The sequence below is a fragment of the Actinia tenebrosa genome, unplaced genomic scaffold, assembly GCF_029948245.1.
Source record: "Actinia tenebrosa isolate PJP-AT-01 unplaced genomic scaffold, QUT_ActTen_1.0 PGA_scaffold9__36_contigs__length_13948895, whole genome shotgun sequence".
NCBI classification, from domain to species: domain Eukaryota; kingdom Metazoa; phylum Cnidaria; class Anthozoa; order Actiniaria; family Actiniidae; genus Actinia; species Actinia tenebrosa.
In genome coordinates, this window is record NW_028292586.1 from 8770466 (window position 1) to 8793768 (window position 23303).

At 37.4% G+C, this 23303-nt stretch overlaps 1 protein-coding gene and 1 non-coding gene across 3 annotated transcripts; one reads left to right on the forward strand and one right to left on the reverse strand.

Moving 5' to 3' along the window:
- The first annotated feature begins 682 nt into the window (after positions 1–682).
- LOC116286240 (uncharacterized) lies at positions 683–3815 on the forward strand. 2 transcript variants are annotated; one of them, XM_031692705.2, is made up of 2 exons: positions 683–785; positions 883–3815. In XM_031692705.2, the coding sequence occupies exon 2, from the start codon at positions 1077–1079 to the stop codon at positions 2190–2192; it is 1116 nt and encodes a 371-aa protein (XP_031548565.1). In that variant the 5' UTR covers positions 683–785; positions 883–1076; the 3' UTR covers positions 2193–3815. The 2 variants fall into 2 exon arrangements, with proteins under 2 accessions (XP_031548565.1, XP_031548564.1); XM_031692704.2 differs by having other exon boundaries at positions 683–3815.
- An 11103-nt stretch (positions 3816–14918) lies between these two features.
- On the reverse strand, positions 14919–14991 carry Trnaa-ggc (transfer RNA alanine (anticodon GGC)). The gene has a single exon. It is a non-coding gene; the product is annotated as a tRNA-Ala (tRNA).
- Between the last annotated feature and the right edge of the window lie 8312 nt (positions 14992–23303).

A 23303-nucleotide genomic window follows, 5' to 3' on the forward strand; every position in this document is an offset into this window, starting at 1 on the left:
TTTTTTTGTTTTTTGTTTAATTATTATTATTTATTTATTTATTTATTTATATTTATATTTATTTATTTATATATTTATATTTATTTATTTATTTATTTATTTATTTATTTATATTTTTATTTATTTATTTATTTATTTTGAAACTAAACATTTTTGCAAACAAATTTATTCCAGTAACGCGTATAATGCGTTTACAGCCTCGTTATAAGGCTGAGGTACAAACATTTATTTGCAAAAATTTCCCAAAGATTTGTAGTCTCAAAATTTCATATCTGAAGTAATCTGCACTATATCTTGAGGTTTCTCAAAGTTCACAGTCGCAATCAAAGTCATGTTATAGATGCTGAAACCCAAATATCTTTCAGTTTAATTTTGCCCTAAAATATTCTCGAATCTCTAGAATTTTTTTTTCCTTTTTTTTTTTTTTTTTTTTTTTTTTTCCTTTTTTCAAGTTTCGAAAACCGCTCCCATTGGTTTCGTCCCTGATTTGTGGTCACATGCAGCTTGTTGTATGGTGGGTGGGTTTTGTATCTATTTCGTTTAGTAATATTAATCAGTCAAATATCGTTTGAATATTCGTATGCCAAAATGAATGATAATGTGCTCACAAACAACTGAAAGTGCTACAATCACTTGAATTTTCTATGCTTAAACGAAAACGAAAACGAAATCGTTCTTATTATTTAAGCATGGTAAACACATAAGTAGATAGGTGGCTTGCTGTCATCGCAAAAATCCCACGAAATTCAAGAAAGTCCCTGACTAAACTCTCAGAATCTGTGTGGGTAAGTCAGGCAACTAAAGAAGCCGAGTCGAATAATCAAGGAAAGAAATTGATATCTGCTATAATGGATAATCTATGCGAACCCTTTTTATCTTCAGAGTCAACAGATTGCTCAATTATAGAACCTGATCAAAGGAAAAAACCTTACGGGCCCTTAATAACTGCTAAACAAAAGGAAGTTGAAGTAGATCTGATTGAAGATATTGATGTAGACATAGAAAATGGCACGTATTTTCTTTGTGCTCGTGCATTTGCAGTAGTTTCCCAAAGAAGAAGAAAAACACGAACAATCATGACTGCACCGTTTATACTACTAACAATGTTAGTTGGGCTATGGCCTGTCTGTCGTTACAAGGTTTTTCAGAAATTTTTCATGGTTATAGGAGTTGCTATTAATACCTATGTCTTTATTGGAAACATTGCCGTGTACAGATTTTGTGCTGTTATAACCCCAAATGCTGCTAATGAACTAAGTCCGTTCTTGTGTTACGGAATGATGGCATTTAATGAGACTAGCAAACAATGGGCGAAGATCTTTCGACCTGTTTTGTTTTCGCGTGCACTGTTCAGTTTTGCTCAGTTCTCTGGCTATATCTTGATAGCTCATTGTATTTTGGGCAAACTGCCTAAGCAGAAAAAAGCAGTGCCTTTGAAACTTGCCTATAATTTGCTAACTCGAAAACAGTGGATTAAACTTAACTTTCAGATTTTGCTGTCTTTTTCGATATGGATTACTTTCCTTGTAAGTGACCTGCGACATGCCGAAAAATACATACCAAAAGACCACTTCGTTATTTGGCTCAAAATAGAGAACTTGGTCGTGTGGTTTTACGTTGGAGCACCATTATGGATTTTTGCAGTGATGATCTCCGCCTTGGAATCCCTAATAACTGCTTGTATTCATGAAATCAAAGAGCTTAGAGAAGGAGACATTAACGAAGTTATTTCTATCTACCAAGAGCTTTGCAATCACATCTTCAGTACCGTTCGGGGGTTAAAGTTTTGGTTCGTAATTCACTGGTTCGCATTTGGTATGGCGTTTATCGTGGACGTCGCCTTAGGTTTCAAGTCTGTTGATTCCCTTCCTAACCAACAGAATGAATTTCAATTCTGGGTCTTCCACATCGCTTTCTTGGCTTTTGCTCTTTACCCGTTCTTATATCCGTCGATCTGTGCGGCATCACTCACGAGTAAATGTGGTAATATGCTGGAACAGCTCAACTTCATATCAAGCACCGCGTGGCGTCCAGGTCACCCCTTAAAAATCCGTTCCAACATGAATGAGTTCTTAATCTTTGCTAATCAGACACATTGTGGTTTTCGAATAGGCAGGTTAACTTTCAACAACGGGCTAGCCTGGATCTCAATTTGCTTCGGAATTTTCGGGATGGTGTTCAAACTTCTATAAGCATGCATGATCCATTCCAAGGCTCTTAGTCGCAAAGAAGAAAGTAAGAACGATGCGCTCGTGGTTCCACTTCAGTTTGGATCATATAATGAGGCCATTCCATGTTCGATAAGAGTACTGACCATAGGAAAGGGTCCTCTATTTGCTAATTTTACAATAACGGAGCGTATTCTCGCAATCTAATTGGGTAACAGCTATGATCAATAAGAGGACCGTCACAAAGAATGACGCATCGCTCGCGCAGGGAGCCAGTGTTCTTGAAACCGTTTTTCTTTTAAACTTTTTTCCTTGTTTTTAGTCGTTTTTGTTATCATTTTACTGTAAAAAAAATCGCTCATAGATTTACTATTGGCTCAGTGTCCTCCTATTGAACATAGATCGTCTAAAAATGTTCAAAACTTTACAGTGTTTTGAAAGAATAAACCGTGTAAACGTCATTAACTACCACCATCAGAATCAATTGTGCAATATATATTGTTCACTGTTCAAACATATACTTTCTTATTGTACGTACTCATAAGGGAATAAAAATTCGAATACAAATTTCGTGAAGCATTTGGTATTGGTAGCAAAATGATGTCATCATGCAAATGGCCTATTCCAACGCAACCACAGCTCATCGTTGGCTTTCAAAACATTCAATGTTTCCGGCTTTAACAGTTTTTCTTACTTTCCCATGCAGTGCCGAACGAAAAGCTACCACGCCGAGTTAACTGAAAAAGGTCGAGAAATTGGCCGAATTGTAATGTACAATTGCATACAATTATTTTATATAACTTCTAAGTAAAATGGTATTAAGATAGATAAAGTTTGTGGTAATGCAGCTATCAACATGTCGAAAATATAGTTTTCCATTATACGACCTTATTCACGTTAGTTAATTTGCAATCGAATTGTCTAGGAGTACACAGGGTTCGTGCTACTCCTTAAACTCCTTGAATTTAATTCACGTTTTCAAGGGCACTTGAAAAGCTCTTGCATTTTACAATTTCTTTCGCTGTGTGTGGTCATTTTTTAGAACGGGCTAAATTCAAAAAATTACCATGCAAAGCGAAAGAAGTGCTATTTCTCAATGATGAGGCAAATTTTTGAGGCTTTATTTCACGTTTCAATGATTTTATTGAAATTTTTGAAGAATCCCCATGCATTTCCTTATAACATGACACCACAGAAATCAAGCTTGGGCTACCTGTGCTAGGAGTTAACGGTAAATAACAGGGAAGTGCTCAAAATATTTTTATTTTCTGTCTCATCGTCAGAACGTCGTTTTGTTTTCGTAATGATATTCTGATTTACATACTATTTGCGTGGAAACTGAATTATTCTACAACATCACCGTTACGATACCTTATTCTCACGTGTCAGCTTCTGTAGTTTCATTGTTATTTTTAGAAAAACAGCTTCCTAAAACTTTTTTATTTTCAATCTCCAAAGATTAATTAACCTCTACTACTTTCTACTGACTCAAAACCATAGTAACTATGCCAAAGCCCTTTAAATATCCATAAAAACTTTCGTAAATAGTTTTTATGTTAAAAATATCACAACCTTAGAGCCTATGGTAATGCATTGTATTTTCAATCTGTTAAATGTCCAAAACACGAAATGCTTTTTTTCTTTGTAGTCAATCCATCGTCATATTCACAACCAATTTTCAGAAAAAAAATTTTGATGAGTCGCTTTCTATTGGGATACACTTACTATCACCGGCAGACAAACTTTTCTTTCAATAGCAACGATTGTTTGGCAGGATCTACCCCCTGAATTCAAACAAATGTCTACAAACTGTTTCAAAAAAAGAGTCAAACAATATCTTTTGACCAAACAAAATTCGTCCTGTGGAAATCAAAACTAAATTATTTCATTTTCAATATTCGTCTTCCTCTTTATTTCTTGTTCTTGTTATGTCTTGTCGCTTTGCCGTTCACATTTGTCACCTTCGCTTTGCTGCTGCTATTTGTGTGTGTGTGTGTTACTGTCTGAAGCTACTGAATAAAATTATAACTAAAATTGCCTAGCATCAACTTTGAAAATCTTACCGTTCCTTTAGCCTCTAGTCATTTCCTTGAATGTAAAGCATTTTTTTCAAGAGATATAATGTAAAATAAAACTAAATCAGAAAAAATGCACTAATATATGTAAATATTTTTTAAAATGGAAATGGAAATAAAGATTATTATTATTATTATTATTATTATTATTATTATTATTACTTGATTTAATTGAAACACAATTGCAGTATAAAAAATATTCCTACGAACGAAAAAATAATCGTCAAGTCGCAACCGAAACCTTAATAATGTCTTTAAAGCCGCCATCCTCCATTAAGCTTGAAAAACAATTCCTCTCTTTGGTGGCTGATTAACTTCTTTTCTCACAGACAAGAAAATATATTCATATATCCTCCGAATAAACTCGTGAACGGATTTGAAGTCTACTCCTAAACAATTGCCCTATTTCACTATGACGTCACAGGTTGTAAGCGAGATAGTTATGAAGAACAACTAAATAGGAATTTGGACTAATTTCAACACTATAGTTGAATTGATAGCGCTGAGGCGTCTGTTAAAAAAATATTATAAACCAGTGTTTCCTCTACATTATAAATACACCTATTTCAAAAAAACGTGGCCTCTAACCCAAACTTTTTGAATCTTTTAGATTACTTTGATTGTGGCTGTGGGGCTGTGGGACTGGCGGCTGAGGTGGAAACCAGTGTCCAATTCTGACTGTGGTTTTGGTCTTCTCAGAATGCTTTATATATAAATAATAATATTTCACAACACTTTCCCCGTACTAGGAGCTTTTCCATGAGGTACCCTTCACACGCACTACCACTGTAGGTGTTATTTACGATGCACAACATTCAAATGACATGTTGATTTTTACTTGGACTAGGGAGGAAAACCGGAAAACCCGATACGAAAAAAAAAAAAAACCAGTCGTGACAATGAACAACATATCAGCTTGATGTTCGTTAGCAACAAAATCAACTCAAGTATTCATTAGTTTTCTCTTTTCTCAATAATTTAAGTAAGGGTCATTCAGTTTTTCTTTAACTAATATACCTCATTTTTTAAAAAGTGTTTGCATTTGAATCATTAGTCCTTTAAAAGGTTCAAGTTTCTTTTCTTTTTATCACCTTGATTGGTTTTGTGACGTCGTTTCGAGCTCAGTTTAGAGATTGATTCCTTCCGCTTTGTTTCTTTTGTGTGATTCCAAAACTCAGAGAATAGAAGAAATTGACATAACTGGGAAGAAAATGTAAACTGAAAGTAGTATAAAACCGTGATCATGAAGCTTGAAGGAAGTAAGTCCGAAAATCGGGAAAATATGAATTTTTAAAAATTATAGAAATTTGTGCATCTTGTGCCTTCAGCAAAGGTTTTCTTACGTAATAATATGGTCATCAATCAATCTCGATTGTGATTAGTCTGCTACTAGTTTTTTTAAATCACTGTGCAAAAAAAAAAAAAAAAAAATCAGAAAATGTTTGTTCAAAAAAGAATCTAGATGTTCATTTTCAAAGAAAATCAAATGGGTTCTCGTGCATTTTGAAAAAAAATTAACTAGTGCAGTATTTAAAAATCGCTGCTTTTACTTTAAGACGCCTTTAGATCTTGATTACTTAGACACTGACTGTACTGGTAATTGACTATTCCATTAAATTTTACGAACTGAATGAGTGCGTTCAAGAGGGATTCTTTGGCTTAGATACTGTTTCATTTAAATACTTAGAACAAGCGCAAGCATTTTAAATATTCTTTCTTCGCATTCGTTACTTGCATGTGGTCTGTACTTTAATCTACTGAAATAATTTTTATGCGATAACATAACGAAGTACGATTACGAAACCATGAACTGGACTTCACTGTGCCCTCCATTGAGGACATATTTTCAGTACGTTTTCATGAACTCACTATTATGATATCTTTTTGTTATCTAGTTTTGTCGTCAACGGCATGATAGCTATTCTAGCTTATTTCAGCAACATGGTCGTAGTATACACTATATTAAAAACGCCTCGTCTATAAACACCTTCGAACATACTGCTTCTGGGCTTAGCCATTTCTGATTTCTGTTCTAGCGTTATAGCTCTACCTTCCTTTAGCCTGTATACATTGTTCGAGTATATCCGAGATACCACACCCTTTTGTTTCTTTGGAAAGGTTTACATTATCAGTGGAACAACTCTTGCGGTTATATCATTTATTGCGTTAACAGTTGTCACTGCAGATCGATACCTTGCTGTTATCTTACACTTGCAATATGTACAAAGAGCTGGTTACATCCAAACGTTATGCCATTGGTCTTGTTTTCACCTGGGTTATCTGTTTGTCTGCTGTCACAATAAGGATGTTTCCCTACGGAGTAATATTTTTGTTGTTAACGTATATTGTATTTGCTTCCTTGCTGGTTTTTTTTTTTTTTTTTTTTTTTTTTTTAATTGTCAGAATATCCAAGATTATCAAACGACATTCCCGTCAGATCCACGCCCAACAGCAATCACTACAACAGTCTATAGACATGCCCCGATATATGCAAGAAATCCGTCAACACCATGTACTATGTGATCGGTACTCTACCTGTTACCAGAATTTAGCTTATGGCTTCGTACTTATTTCACAGTAACAGAAACTATCGTCCTATTGAACTGTGCCTTAAACTCGATCATTTATAGTTGGCAATTTGGGCAAAAATAGGGAAAAGGGGAAGGAACCAAGGAAGACAAAACACTGAGCTACAAAAGTAATAAGAAAAAAATCTCATTAGTTTTTCTTCGAAAAGATAACATGTATTGAGGACGTTCATGGACATTGCTCCCACACACCTTTTCTATACGCATGTGTTTAGTGGGCGAGCGCTCGGCCATCGGCGTGATGACATCATCCAGCTGATCTGAGAGAAAATGTTAGCCAATCAGATTGGAGAAAATTTGTAAAACTGCATGAGGTGACACTTTATCTCTCAAATATTGAATAACGTTTAAGGTAATTCCCTTGTTTTGCACTGCGCATTTTTCTGCGCATGCAACTAAAAGCATGGAACTAACAAAGTTTAGGCATTTTCCTTTCTGAAACCAAATAAAAAACATGTTCCAAACCGATTTTCATTATTTTCCTCTTTTTTGAGTAGAGAATTTCGATTTTTATCTGTCTCGCCCCAGTCTCCACTCGGAAAAATGCCGGTTTTAGACTATTTTGAGATGTTTTTTCATGATAAATCAAAAACGAGAATGGTGACCCCCATTTTTTATTTCAGAATTTTGATAAATGCAATGCTGATTATATATCAAAATATGAAGGAAAGTTTATTGGATAGATTTTGAAATATTTTGATGGGAGTAGTTGACATGTGCAATTTTTGGACGTTAGTAGAGGCGCACGTATTTGCATTTTTCACTAATAGTTCACGAATCGTAGTCATCCAATGACTTTAATGGATTTAATAGTATAGATTATCTAGTAAACTTCGGTTTACAAGTATGTTTTGTTATGTATGAAAGTACTTTTAACTGTGAATAAAGGTTCTTGATTACAGCCTCCAGTTGCTACCGCATTTCACTATAAAACCCATAAATTGACATATTTGGAGAGCATCTAGCGAAAAAACGAGAATGGTTACCCCATCTTTTTATTACAGTTTTTAAATGTCCATAACATAATTAATGTCCATGCAAAGTTTCAGGACAAAGTTATTGGCAAAATTTCTTTCAGGGGAATTACCTTAACTAATAAGTTTTGTAGTTTTTTGTGTAGTTTTTCCTTTTGCGCTGATCAGCTTTCACAGCCTTCATGACACTTCGGTTTTGCACTGACGTCATTTCTAAGTCATTATTTGAGTTCAGCTTGAATATTTGAACATTCATGACGTTTTGATGGGCAACGAAGAAAACAAACTTTTTCGTATTTTCTATATATCATCTCATACTGACGGAAAGAAAGGTAGTAAACCCCATTATTTATTACGTAAAATCGAAAGGTCGACAAAATCTTTCTCGTACAAATTCCAAAGAAAATTTGATTGAAAATTATCGAAAAATTATATTGTGTGGAAAACAGCGAACTAGGTCTGCACGTCAAATATCTTATACTTTATTATTTATTCCATTTTTTATTTTTTATTTGTTCATTTTACTTCTAATATGATGCGCGATGTACTTTTATCGTGCAATTTTTTTATCTCCCTCAATACATGTTCTGCTCGTGAATTAAATTCATAGAAATTCCAACTAAATACACAAGTTTCCAATAATTCAATTAAGAGATTATTATTTACGGCTTTTGCTAAATCCGACGATAATGACCATCTTCTTGCCGACTGAATTCGTAATATCTTTAACTTTAATTGTTTACATATAATAATGCGACTTCTTTTACGAAAATATCAAATTTGTAATTGTCAGACGGACCTCACCGAGGTTTGGTTCCTGCCTCACGCAGGCTAGGAATTATGTTGGCGTAAATGTTTTGAACCCAATAATTTCGTTGTAATTACGTACTTAGGAGTTAGTTTCCAGCTGCACAGGCTGCAAACAACCCTTTTCAACTTATGACGGGTTCCAGAATTGAATTATCAATACCAGCGGTGCCGGAAAGTGGCTGGAAAGATGGCAGCGCAACCTTCCGTGCTTTTCAAATGATCAACTTTATTCTCATACAACATCGTAGCATCACAGTAACCCTCATTTCTCACAAAAATAAAATCGACATAACTTTAGTGACTTCAAAATAATCTTAAAATCCTCGTTTTTACGAATGCAGTTATATACATATATCTATATTGTGTTCGAGAATTTTCATCTGCTTGCCACTCTTTTCATTGCTACCCGCTGATCAAGATAACAGTAGACAACAGAAATAGGGCAATACACTTCCGTCAATCAAATAAATTGGTCGGTACCTTTATGTTCTCTGATTGGCGGCAGCGTATTGCCTACTTCCCCGTTGCGACTGTTGTCTCGATCAGCACGTAGCAGTGAAAAGAGTGGTAATGATTCTTAATGGTTTTTCTTTGGAAAGGTATACGTTACGAGATATCTTGCATTGAGACATCTCAGTTGTAAATCTCTTGCAGCGCTGTTCTTGAATGGTCATGAATTTTTTTAAAATAGCTTGTAATTGAAATTATTATAGAAAAAAAAATCTCCCAAAGATTTTGTCATTAAAGGGCAAAGCTAAATTGAAAAAAATGAACGGTATTTGCTTTCGTAGTTCATTAACAAGGCCGGTGGAAATTCAAAATATTAGCAAAATGACAGCAGCGATGAACTTTTAGAGTAATATTAGCCAAATATTACTTTAGCTGGTAACAAGAAGTAAATTGCAAACAAAATATCAAGAAGGAGAAGAACAAGAAGAAAACGAAAAAAAGTAATCCATTCTTCTCATTTTTCCTCCGCTATTTCTAAACGTAATTTATTTCGGAGGGAAAACAAGAATCTGGGAAAAAACATGAAAAATGTTTCGGTAATCTATAATATCTCGACGAAATGTTCAGTTCTGGGGACAGCTGCTGATCTTCTGGAGGAGAGTCGTAGTTATGGCCTTAGTACATTTTTATCCTTTATCATTAGTATCAACTTCGTGGCTGCTCTCTTCGCAATCGTCTGCAACAGTGCGGTGATTTATATTCTTTCAAGAACACCGTCTCTTGTCACACCCTCCAACATTTTGATTCTCGGCTTGGCTATCTCAGATTTCATGGTTGGTATTCTTTCTCAACCATTTTTCTGTTTGGTGCATTATTCTTATTTAGCAAGAAAAAGTTCTCTGTTGTGCACAGGTGCTAAAATATACGATTCAAGTGTAAATGCCCTGGGCACCGCATCGTTCCTTACTCTCGTAGCAATCACAGCAGAGCGATATCTGGCTGTTCGTCTTCATCTACGATACTTAGAGCTGGTTACCGTCAAACGTTGTGGAATAGTGATTTTCTGTATTTGGAATTTCAGCATATTTATCTTTATCTTAAGACATTTTAATGAATTTTTCCAGAAAAAAAATCTAATTTTTTTTTATATTTTGAGCAGTATTGGTGTTCTAGTTTTCATAACTCTTTTGCTTCTCGTTGCGTTCTTTCTCTTTAATATTTCCAGGACAATTCGCAGACATTCAAGGCAGATACAGGCCCAGCAGCATTCAATCCAACAGTCCATGAATCAGTCGATTAACATTCCAAAATACAAGAAATCTGTCAACACCATGTACTTCGTTATTGGTGCTTTTGCGCTCTGCTATGCTCCTTACGCTTTAGGTTTGATTATTTTCGACGTGGCTCAGGTCAACACCTCGCCTTACTTTAAACGATTTCACTTGTTCACGGTCACCGAAACTTTCGTCATGTGTAATGGTTTGTTCAATCCGATTATTTATTGCTGGAAAATCAAGGAAATCCGTAACGCTTTATTACAAGTAATACGAAGAATTTAGCCCATGTGCTGGGGAAAACAGAAAAAAAGAAGATTGAAATGAAGATCCTGAACATTGTATTATACGATAGATATAGAATATAAAGAGTATCGGAAAGTTGACATTTTTTAAAGAGTAGTTTTGGTTTTCGCTCTACTCTTGTATGACTAAGCGCTTTTGATCATTTTAAAGTTAAAAGACGCTAAAGCAAGTCAATAAATTATCAATTACTATTATATTACAAAGTCTAGTTTCTCCGGGTTCAGCAGTTTTAATAACCCCTCCGCAAAATCTAACGACCTACTCTCAAATTCGATCTGTGAGTAAGTAGTTCCTTGACTTCCTGATCAGACCATGCAGATATTGTTTCAGGGTAGGGTATCGATAGATTTAAAGTTTAGCTATGATCTATCTTTGAATGATTATTGCCGATTATTGCTATCATTTGGTTTATTTGTCTCTTTGAAGGCGTTCCCGCTACGCTTGACATAGCAAAAGGTTATAAAATACCAAGTCACGAGATGGCTAGATGTTAGTGGTGACGGCAAATGTGGGATTACAGTTTGCTAACCAAAAATAGTATTCACAGAACAAATACAATTTAAAATGACACGAAGTTCAATTACAAATACAAGTAATTGCGCCCAGTGGGAGTGCAGTTTTTTAACCAAAATATCAAGTGCCCAAATTTGCACAATACTAAGCTACAAATACAAGTAATTGCGCAATTGGAAGTGGGAGTGCAATTCTCAAGTGCCCGAATTTGCACAACACGAAGTTACCAACTATATCGATTTTTGAACCTTGTTTTGGTAAAGACAACTTTTTTTCTCTCAAATGTACGACTCGCAACTCAAGGGATAGACAAAAAGTTACATCGTATCATACCGTAGAAGCTTTTTTGTAACCAAACAATTCTCAGTTTTTCAAACATAGCTCAGTAAAATTATCGTATCAAAAAACCCAAGCAGTCTTTTTTTTACTGGGAGATTTGGAATTCAGGCGCGCAAAGCATTTTTGCGGCAGCAAAAATTTCTAATCATATTTATCTACTGTGCAGGATCAGGAGTGATTCGAACCTTTGTCTTTATTGTTTCAATTCCAAACTTTCACGTTCCTGACCTATAAGTTTACTTGTAAGGTTCGAGGTTTCTTCAGATGTTCCTGGCCTCACCATGCAGTTGATTTCCTTTGTATTTATGATAATGATACTGACTAAAAACTTATATACAGCACATATATAGGCGCTTTACGATAATTATACGAAATGACTGAAAAAAATCTATGAGGATAATATAAGATCTAACCATATATAATATGAAATGTAGAAAATTAGTATTAGTGTCATAAGCAGCCTTAGTAATATATAATAAATATGTAATAAAGAAATTCTGAAATAATATAAACTTGAAATCTAACTATAGTGTCACTTGTCAGTATCACTTATAGTATCACTTATCGTCCTCTGTTTCTGTCTTAGTAGCAAGTTCGGGCTAAAAAGAACTTTGGCTCCCTGTGGTTTGTTTATCAGATAGTCGACATTTCAAGTACGTTTTTGCTTCATGAACGGTTCTTCAAGAATATTGAGCTCAAATCTACCCAAGAATACAGATCAATAGTTGTTTGAGTGTTAAGTTGTGCTAATTTCACAAAGTTAAGAATATAAAATTTTTTTCGGGGCGATTAATTTGGATTGTCTAATAATTCTCGAAGCAATGGTTGTTCTATATTTTCTGATAGGAAGCCACTGTCGTTACGCCGCCAATACGAACGCTATTCCTTGCCATCCATGCTGTACTAGGATCTCCTGGTAGGATATTTGTCTCACAGATAGCAAGATTTTTGGAATAGGTGTATGCGGGTATATAGCCAATATATATGGTACATATATAAAAACAAACAACGTTAACGACAACCGTAGATTTCATTAATAACTTCTTTAAAAATATTTTTTATTGGATCTTATTTCAATTTGTTTCGTATCTAGACTTTATAAAGGCTTAAGGTGGCTGACTACTTTGGTAAATAATAAACAGAAAATTGAAAATTGAAACTTCTTTAACCTTAAATTTAATGATGATTTCAATATGCAGAGAAAATGGGGTGTCCCGAGCTTGTTTTTGAGATAATCATTCCAGAATGACATGGGTTAGTACAATTTTGGAAGAAAAATAGCGAAAATCAAGCTACAAACAAAAAAAAACCCATGAAACCGAAACTAAGGAAGAAACATGAGCAATTTTTTTTTCCGAACACGTAACTTACATTATATTTATAAAATACTGATCAGAAGTTGTTTTAATAAACTATTGTAGACAATGGAAAAACTTTTTGTTCAGGTTCTACGGTGTGCAAGTTATCGTAAAAATTGAGCACAATTTTTTACATTGTTCTAATAAACAGAATTGTCTTAAACTTTAAAAAATAATAGGATATTACCTATTATTCTGGAAAATAGCAAAAAATATATAGAGTCCCGTGCAAAATTTGAGGGTTTTGCCCTTTCGAATTTCAAAGCGTGTATGGTTCTTCAGCAAAAATCGTGAAGATTATTTAGCGGTTTTTGAGCACGCGCACATCGTGGGCTCAAATTGAATGTTGAAAAGTAGTCAGCACCTTAAACAAGAAATAAACGTCAGAATTGAATAATCAATAGCGTTCATGGGGTGCATTTTCATAATATGCTTCAGAAACCCCTGGTGATAGACAACTCGAAAAAAAAAAAAAAACAAATCAGGGATGACATCTCATAATTTTTGAAATGCTTTTGATATACTTGTATATATATTGGAAGCGGCCATATTTTTTGCAAATGGCTGTATATTATATATATACTGTTTTGAAACGGAAATTAAGGTTGAGCGCCTTTGGAATTAAAATATAAAAAGTATTAGAAACACTATACCATTCTTTTATTAATAAACGAATACTTTTTTCGTTTAGACCACGAGTAAATTCTCCATAAATAAATATGCCTTTGTTTACCAATGACGGATTGCATCAGTTGTGGTCTAGATTCGGTACAAACAACACCATAAAAGGCATGATGAAAAAAAGATGTTCGTCATATCGATCACACCAGGTAAGCCATCTCAGAAAAGGTCTATAAAGGGAAATATAACCTAGGTAGCCGTGTTGATATCGAACTATTTGATGGAAGATTAAGGTAAGAAACATTTATTCAATTAATCTAGTTAACTAAAACCATATTTCACCTAAAACCTGCAATAAGACGCCTTGAGCAATAAAAATCTTAAATCTGGAAATCAATGCCTGATTCATGGAATGAGTTTAGTTTACCTTGAATCATGTAAATCCAAAATATTAAACGGTTGTTTTTTGTTTTTTTGTTTTTGTTTTTGTTTTTTTCAATTCCTAATATTGCCAAAAACTCGATTAGGCATTTTTCTTTCTCGTAAATACAGTTGATTACTCATTATGAACAAGGTCGGGATCATATCCCGAACTTATTTCCAGTCGAAATATCCAGCCTCTTTTGTTTTAATGCACCTTAATTTTGAGATGTACTCAGTTTTCATTTCAGTGTACTCGGAAACAAATTATTAAATCAAATATTGATACACAGGGGAAACGATTTTACTACCAACTCAGTAGAAAAATAAATAATTCTGAAACGACGTTTTTGAAGCTATTTAGGAGATTTCAGTTCTAATAGCGAATTTTTCCCCTGCTTTAATTCATGAATTTTGTTAGTAAATAATGGCTTGTATGGCTAGCTAGATTAACAGCGTTGCTATTGAATGAGAGCTATTTCGTCTTGAAATAATTTCGTACTACTAAGTTTTAAGGATAAATAATAAATAAAATAGAAACAGTAACCAGGTTGAGACATGATCTTTAAAAAAATGGTATAAAACGGGCACTGTTTAAAAGTTTTTTAACAACTATAAGCTTGCGGCTGTTAGTATATAGCATGTTTAACGAATATAGGGGAAAAAACTAAAAATAACATAACAATTTATATAACAAACGAAAACCAAAGAATAAACTGACGACTTTATTTTAACCAGTGTTGGTTTTATAATTTTTTGAAAAGTTTATATACTGCCGAACTGTTAATAATGGTTTTAAATTATAATCTAAAATTCGATATACTCCCATAAGAAATAGCTAGAAAAATAAAATATGATATAGAAAGCTTTGAGGCAGGTGTTTGAAACGGCCAATCAGTAATAAGTAGTTATGAATATTGAATGGGTAGAACTGTGGTGAAATAATGATAGGTGTGTTGATCATCACAGTAAATGAGCGATCTAAGCGAACGCTGTAAAGGAAGACTTGAAAAAATGATTTCAAGCTTCAACGGGAATCGAACCCATGACCTCCGCGATGCCGGTGCGATGCTCTACCAACTGAGCTATGAAGCCAATCCTGTTGGCGAGCGGTCATTTTTGTTGGGTTCATCAAGCCACTATATGTAATAAGTGTGAATATTGAATGGGTAGAACTGTGGTGAAATAATGAGGTCATGGGTTCGATTCCCGTTGAAGCTTGAAATCATTTTTTCAAGTCTTCCTTTACAGCGTTCGCTTAGATCGCTCATTCACTGTGATGATCAACACATCAATAAGTAGTTATGACGACGCCAGTGGATTCTCAGAAACAACTATCACAAGTTTGCGATTATATTACAAAAAGATCAACTATAGCGCAGTTTGGGGAACATTTATAACCAAAAATAAATGAGATGACATTGATCTCCTTTTTAAAGACAGAAAGACAAAATTCAGAATGGAGTTTATTCTCAAAGAAAAGCATTAGACTAGAGTCTACGAATCAAGATTTTAATTTTGACTTTCTGTTTTGCATGTCAATATTTCATAACAAATCAGAGCGGGGGCGGTGATTATTTATGGTTTCAGATTCCTTATGATTTTAGACTAAAATAAGTTATCTTTATAGAGGATATTACATGGGCGCGCGGAGATACGAAATTTATCTTCGAGTGTAAAACTCAAACTCTAGCAACTTTCTTAATGACATCGAATTACGCGAACTGCGTGAAGACGTCAAATTTGGGTGTGGTCGAGCGCGTCACTCATAAAGCGCGTAACTCGAAGCGCGTAACTCGATAAATACCCGTCCTCATGATAGATGATAGCCCATTTATCACCCCACTGCCATTGCGTATTTCGTCTCTCAAAACCCATCGAAATTTTGAAGGGATTTATTTGGAGTTTCCGAAGCCTAGTTTTCTTGAAAATTGGCATCAGTGGATGATGCTTGATATCGTCTTTATCAAACCCTCTATTTTGAGGTAGATTTTTGATGTTTCGCTTTTTAAATTACACATTGATGCTCGACGGACACTCAAAGTTAACAAGGCCCTCCGACTATCTTTCTAGGTTTCAGCTCCTAAAATCATACCTTCTTTCTTCAACGTATACATAAAACAACTTTTAAGATATATTCTACAATAACTAGCTAGAATTAGTGATGATTGCTGATGGATGGATGGATGGATGGATGGATGGATGGATGGATGGATGGATGGATGGATGGATGGATGGATGGATGGATGGATGGATGGATGGATGGATGGATGGATGGATGGATGGATGGATGGATGGATGGAAACAATATGTCTAATTTTTTTTCCTCTAGGTTCTGAAATTCAAGTCTGGAATATTGGTCATGAACAAATGAAAATGTTCCACAAAGCAAAGTTTCCCAAGATGTTCCCAATTTTCTCACTAATGATAACAGCTGTCTTTGCTACTAACCTCTTCATGAATATCAACAGCCAATGCGGATCACCTTTTGTTGTATTCCATCGTGACCATGGTTACGCTTTGATTGGTCACGTAATCAAGTCTCTGTCTCTCTTCATAGCGGATTGCCAGCATGCATGCGAAACAACCCTGGAATGCTTTTCTTTCAACCATTGCAGATTCCCAAATGGGACGTTTGTATGTGAATTGAACCGATCCAACAAGAAGCAAAATCCTGGCTCGTACGTGCCCAAAGAAGGTTACCAGTATTCAGAACCAACGGTATGTCAATGCACCAGTCCATCTCAACCTTAGGCTGCTCGCGGGACTTGGAAAGCAAAATATTTCACACTTCATACTCCACACTTTTAGGTGAAAACTTCATATTTCACACTTTATACTTCACACTTTTTACTTCATTTATTATATACTATGCCAGCGGTTTGCAGTAGTATTTATTTACTTACTTACTTACTTACTTACTTACTTACTTACTTACTTACTTACTTACTTACTTACTTACTTACTTACTTACTTACTTACTTATTTATTTATTTATTTATTTATCTATTTATTTATTTATCTATTTATTTATTTATTTATTTACTTATTTATTGTTTTTTGTTTTAATTCAAATATAGTCTTTAATCAATAATTAATAATAACAATAATCTCTAATCAATAATTAATAACTTTTAAATATTTATACATTTTTTCAAAGATTGTAAAAAACGAATAGAATTTATCCATTATTTAAATATGAATATGTTAATATATAATACTTACAAAGAAGAAGGAATTATAAGATGAAAAATGATGATTGTTTTTTGTTTGTTTTTTGTTTTTTTTTTGTTTGTTTTTGGTTTTTTTTGTTTGTTTTTGTTTTTGTTTGTTTTTGTTTTGTTTTTTTGCTTTTTTGTTTCTTTGTTTTTTTGTTATTTTGTTTTTTGTTTTGTTTTGTTTTGTCTTGTCGTTGTTGTTGTTGTTTTTGTTTCGTTTTGGTTTGGTTTTTGTTTTTGTTTTTTGCTTTTTATTTGGTTGGTTTTTTTTTGTTTTGTTTTGTTTTGTTTTGTTTTTTGTTTGTAGTTTTGTTTTGTTTTGGTTTGGTTTTTGGTTTTTTTTTTTGCCTTTTTTTGATTTTGTTTGTTTGTTTGTTTGTTTTGTTTTTTGTTTTAGTTGTTTTATTTCGTTTTGTTTTGTTTTGTTTTGTTTTTTGTTTCGTTTTTTTCATCGCTCTATTTGCCAAATGAGAACTTAACTAGTCATAATTTAAACTAGTGAATTCTCACTTTCTTAATAAAATATTCTTATACCCACAATAAGACAATAATATTAAGGAAGTGAGAATTCACTAGTTTAAATTATGAATATTGTTTCAAAGTCTTTTGAGGCTTCAATAAAGAATATCACAAGGAAGTCAAAACTTAAAAAGAAAGCCATATTTGTGAACAGTATGAAGGAATTCATCGCTAAAGAAGGGTCCATTTTGCGGCCCCCATTTTGACCAAATCCCAATATAGGATATGTAAGTAAGTAAGTAAGTTTTATTTGGCATCTTGCACACGTATAGCATGGAGTCATATTACATATGCTAACTCCACAAGCAAAATAATAGACCAGTTTCGAATTCCAAATTACCGCTGTGTTCCTTGATTACAGACTCATATGCACAGGGTTAGCATCGTATCAGAGCAGCAGTAAGGGGGATTCGCGGTCACTGTTCGGAATACGCCGGGGATTATCTGCCCCCACGTAACGGCGGCCCCCTCGGGAATTATCTGAGCCAACTCTACGGACTTTTAGGCAAATATCCGATTTGTCCACCTTACCCGTACCAAACCCGTAGGCAGTAAGGGGGACTCGCGGTCACCATTCGGAATTGCCCGGGAATTGCCCGTGTTTACGCACTAGCGTCCCCCGCGGGAATTACCCGTGTTCTGTCATATGTTGCGCGAAGATTTCCTTACTGCTGCTATGTTTGCGAAGGTTAAAATATTTGTGTCGCAAACGGAGGATAAAATATTCCTTAGATATAGATGGACACCATCAAAAGCATTAGTAACAAGACTGTGCGCCGACTGCGAACTCAGGTGCTGGACCGCTTAGACGCCGACTTTGCCTTCACAACGTTTATGGAGGGAGATACAGATGAGACGATGAGCGAGGAAAGAGCAGAAAGGATAATTGACTTAATGCCCGAAGGTAATTACCGCCTGGAGTTGACGTTTATAAAGTATTTAGACGGCGAGTGGATAATAGAAAAGGGTAGGAATCCAATACGGGCGTCTGGCAAGAAGGACCTGTTCGTTTTAAACAAGGACACGCGTCATGGGGCGCTGGTGGGCATCGACATGTTGTTCTACGAAGTTGCTTACCCGGTCACCGTGGTTATTTACGGTGCGTATGAAATTAAGAACCCGGACGTTAAGAAGCTCAAACCAATGCGGCATCCGGGTAACTGCGTGGGTAAGTTAGTTAGAGAGTTCTTCGAGGATTCCTCTAGGGGAGGTAAGCTTACGTTGAAGAGAAGAGAAGCCATCAGGAAATGGGAGCATGTTACTCGTAGGGCAGGAGCCACCATTGAAAACATCAAGAAGTTAGAGGTTGCTTTAGAAAGGCGCATACGCGTGAAAGACATCACCGACGGCTTCATTTACTCCGGGACGCACAAGTATGGGGGCCGGGGTGCGCCTATCGTAATTTACCAGCATAACGCACATGCGTGGAGGGAGTTAAGGTTCCCAAAGAAGAAGGAGACGCGCGTTTACAAGGAGTCGCCGCTTGCAGAACTAATGCACGAGAATTCTATTTGATTAATGGATGCGGAGGGAAGTCAATTTATGACCCAAGATGGTACTTTGTATCGTCCTGAAGTGGAACAGCTGCGCATTCAAAGCGCCTGTGAGACTTTAGGAGAAGACTTCTCTGACGAAGTGCTTAGCAGTCGCAGTTTGGACTTCTTAGCCGCAAAGAAAAGAAACGGGTGGAAATCCACGCCGGAGGAGCTCAAAGATATAGCTAAAGCTTGCGTAGAACACGGTCACGGCGGTCTGTGGAACATGGAATACGACGAAGACGAATACGTGTCGCTGGATATGAAACATTGTTACCCCGCAAGCTTTAAGGGCCTGGGAGACTGTAAGGAATATTACGACCGTTACGGACATCCAGATTCACAGTTCTTTCGTGTTGCGTTGGATGGTCACTACGACGCCCCAGCAACGGGGTTTGTACGGTTGACCACCTGGAAATTAGCAGCGGGTCTGCACCCCATAATCTATGCGTGGTATGGGAAGCACCTGCAGGAGAAAGAATGGATACCCATACCCCTATTGAAGTTCTTTGAAGAGCGCAAACTTTTAAAATACACAGCGCATGAAGCCATACTTTGTCACAGCGCCTTCACGCAATGGTTACCGGAGCATAACCCCACAGCGCGTGTGGTCATAGGTAAATTCACGCAGGGCGCTAAGGAGGGTGAAAAACATATGCAGCGACGCCTAATAACGGACGCCGGCGAGTTAAGCTTCCTCATAAAACGTGCGCATGACAAAGGAACGATGGTATCCGTAGAGAAATGGGACTACATTGTCGACGATAAGCTACACGAATGGAATGCGCTGTGTTATTACCAGGACCATCGACCGCAGTATTACCATCTGCGTGCCAGCATGCTCGCATATGCGCACATTAACCTATTGGCGATGCTACTGCGGTTTGACAAAGAAGACATTCCACGCGTAGCCACGGATTCCTTATATGTGAAGCCGCACGTGTTGGAAAAGATGAAGGAATTCTACACTGCCGATGAACTTGCAGAAAGTGGCCAATGGCGCGTCAAAGATGAAGAAATAAAAGCCTGGAGGGCACGTGTAGAATATCACGGAGAACACACCCGCGGTTCCATTACGCCGACGGAAGAGCCACTGCCCTCAGTTGCGGACCCAATCTCTTACCAACGCTTCTCTTACCTCTACGGTACGGGAGGCAGCGGTAAGACGACGCGTGTGTTAGAACTCTTTCCTAAGATAAAGGTGCTAACTCCAACGCATCGTTTGGAAAGAGAACTCTGCGAAATGGGCCACGACGCTCAAACGTACCACAGCTTCTTCCGTTGGAATGGACAAAAATGGGTACCTGAAGCCATCCACGACATACCTCCGGTGATACTTTGGGATGAGATTTGCACCGTGCCTTTGGAAATCCTCAAAGAATTCGTAGAATTCCTCCGTGGAAAGTGTCAAGTAATATTCGCCGGAGATCCCTGCCAGCCTCCTCCAATAGCCGGAGAGATGCCCCACGAATGGCTGAAAGATTTCGTAGACCATGCGGAGGAAATTAACACCGACTACCGCAGTAAGGATCAAGTAAGGAACCTGAAAGCGGAATTAAGGGGGCTCAGTGATGCCGAGCAATGCAAGACACTGCGCAAACGCGTACGAGCGAAGAAATACGAGGACTTTCTATACGCCTGGCATCCTAAAGATCTGGTGCTGAGCAGCAAACGCGCAGCACAGTCTCGCATACAAAAGGATTTGCTAAATATACACCAAGAGCGCTTCCCTACGCATCCCGTACCTGTTTGCTACAAACCCCACGACACCCGCATGCAAAAAAGAGACGTCTGGGTACCTGGTACCGACATCCAACTGCAAAATGCGGTAACGCATGATAAAGCCTGAGTACCCATAGAAAAGGTGGAAAAAATAACCTCCCATCCAGACTGGCGCTTAGGCTATTGCATGACGGTCCACAGCGCGCAAGGGCTTACCATAAAAGAAACCTTATGGATCATAGACCAGCGGCTGTGTTGGAGTAACCTTATCTACACCGCCGTAAGCCGCGTAGAATATGCCAAGCAGTTGAAAAGAGCCTGGGGGCCGCAACTGCGCTACGATAAGACGCCAGGGGACGTAGCTAAGGAGAACATTGCTAAGAAACTCCTTCGCTACAAGCGGCACGACGAAGAAAAAGATATGACGTTTGACTTATGTGTGGACGACGTCTATAAGAAAGGCGCCCGCTGCGCTAAGTGTAACATACCGCTACTATGGAGGTTTCACCCAAATGACGATCAGCAGTTCTCCGTGGATCGTATCAACAACAAACGCGGGCATTGCAGAGGTAACGTAAGACTGACATGCCTAGAGTGTAATCGGGCGCGTGGAGCAGCACTACTCTGAGTCTTTGGGGACTATGAGCAACTCTTCCTTGACGAATCCGCGACTTGGGCCATTTAGGTAATACAACACGGGTTGCCCTTCCTTGGTGACGGACTTCGAAATCTCATACGTTTCCAAGGACCAGTTAGGATCCGTGGCTCTCTTACTGCCACCTTCGAGTTCCCCCGTCTGATAGAGGTATCTGACCACTATGTCGCGGGGTAGCTTTTTTTCCTTCAGTCCGACCGCCCTCGAACTTCTGACGTAGGACTTGTGTTCCACGTGTTTCTTCTTCATAGCATCCTTGGGTTTCATTCCTGTAACCCTGGCCGCCTCGTTGTTCAAAGCCGCGACGACCTGGGGGAGTCTCTGAGTCCATTCCCTGTTGCGTTTGGAGGGATCTTCCAGCTCTTTCCAATACTGGTACCCAAAGAGACGCTCGGCCAGGGTCTTATTGAATCTTTCGACGATGCTCTGACCCCTGTGGTACTCAGCTTCGGCTCTCCTAATCTTAGTGTCGTGGTCTTTCAGGGTCTTAGTAACCACGCCCATGAACTCTGTCCCCGCATCCACTTGCAGCAGCTTAGGCCATTTCAAAACGCGCTTATAAATCCTACCTAGGGCTTCTGCGACTTCCTCAGAATCCTTGCTGGTTATGGGTTCGGCGTCCTTGTATCTGCTTGCGATATCAACTACGGTCAAAGCGTATCTATAGGTCTTTCTTCGCACCTTGTCGTGCGGTAAGAAAAGCAAATCCGCCTGATGAACTTCATTAGGGGCATTTACGGTGAAGCTGGGCCTGGGAATGTACTTGGGCACGGGAAGATAAACCTGCCAGAGGGTTTGTTTTCTTAGCCAGTTCTTAGCCGTTTCTTCTGATACCCTGGCCGCGGTCGCGAGTTTCTTGATAGCCGACGCTCCTCTCCAATAGCCTTCAGGCCCATAGTAAATTCTCTTGAGTTTGTCCTCTACGCGGCCCATTATATGAATTCCAAAACAAGATTGATCTTGCGTCCGTTGAAATCCACCGTCTCTCCGTCCACTTTAATGGTGATGTTTATGCTTTCTACCAAATTAGACAAGTCATAGCTCAAAGAAATGGGAGTGTATTCTACTGGGTCAAATGGATTACCTTTGGGCAGAAACTTGGACATAAGAGAAGACTTTTCTCCATTGTTGTAACTATGGACCAAGTCGCAATAGACTTCGTAAGAGGATGCGACTTTCCATTTCACAGGTATGGCTGTGTCGGTAATCGTCTTGCCCGAGGCACATAATAATGACCCCAATGGGTCAAGCTTTCCAAAAGTTACTGAATAGTTTGGCATATTATGTTTGAGGGTCATTTCGTGCGGCAACCCTGTGGTGAGAGTATAACCGTGCTTTGCTAATTCCTTAGCAAGGGTGATTGGTGTGTAATGTCCATCGGGCAGCATTACGCCTTGATAATTGCCGCCGCCGTTATGCTCAGTGACCAAGGCATCGACTAAATCATACCAAGAATTGTACAAAGAGCAACTAACCAGCCGAACCTTACAGGCTTTGATGGGGGGATTCAGATAAGTGGTAAAGTTATTCTTGTCGCTTTCCAAAAAGACGATCATATATTTCAGGAAACACAGTTTCCTTCGTTAGAGCAGATACGCCAAAGCTACGCCTCCCGCCAGCCCTGCAACTCCTACAAAGACCAATTCATTGTCTTTTCGTTTCTTAGAAGGCTGGTAGTAATTCTTAAACTGAGGCTTTCTCAACCCCGTCGATGCCGCGGGGTGTGCTTGCGCATAGAGCTTAAAGGCGTAGTCTGTA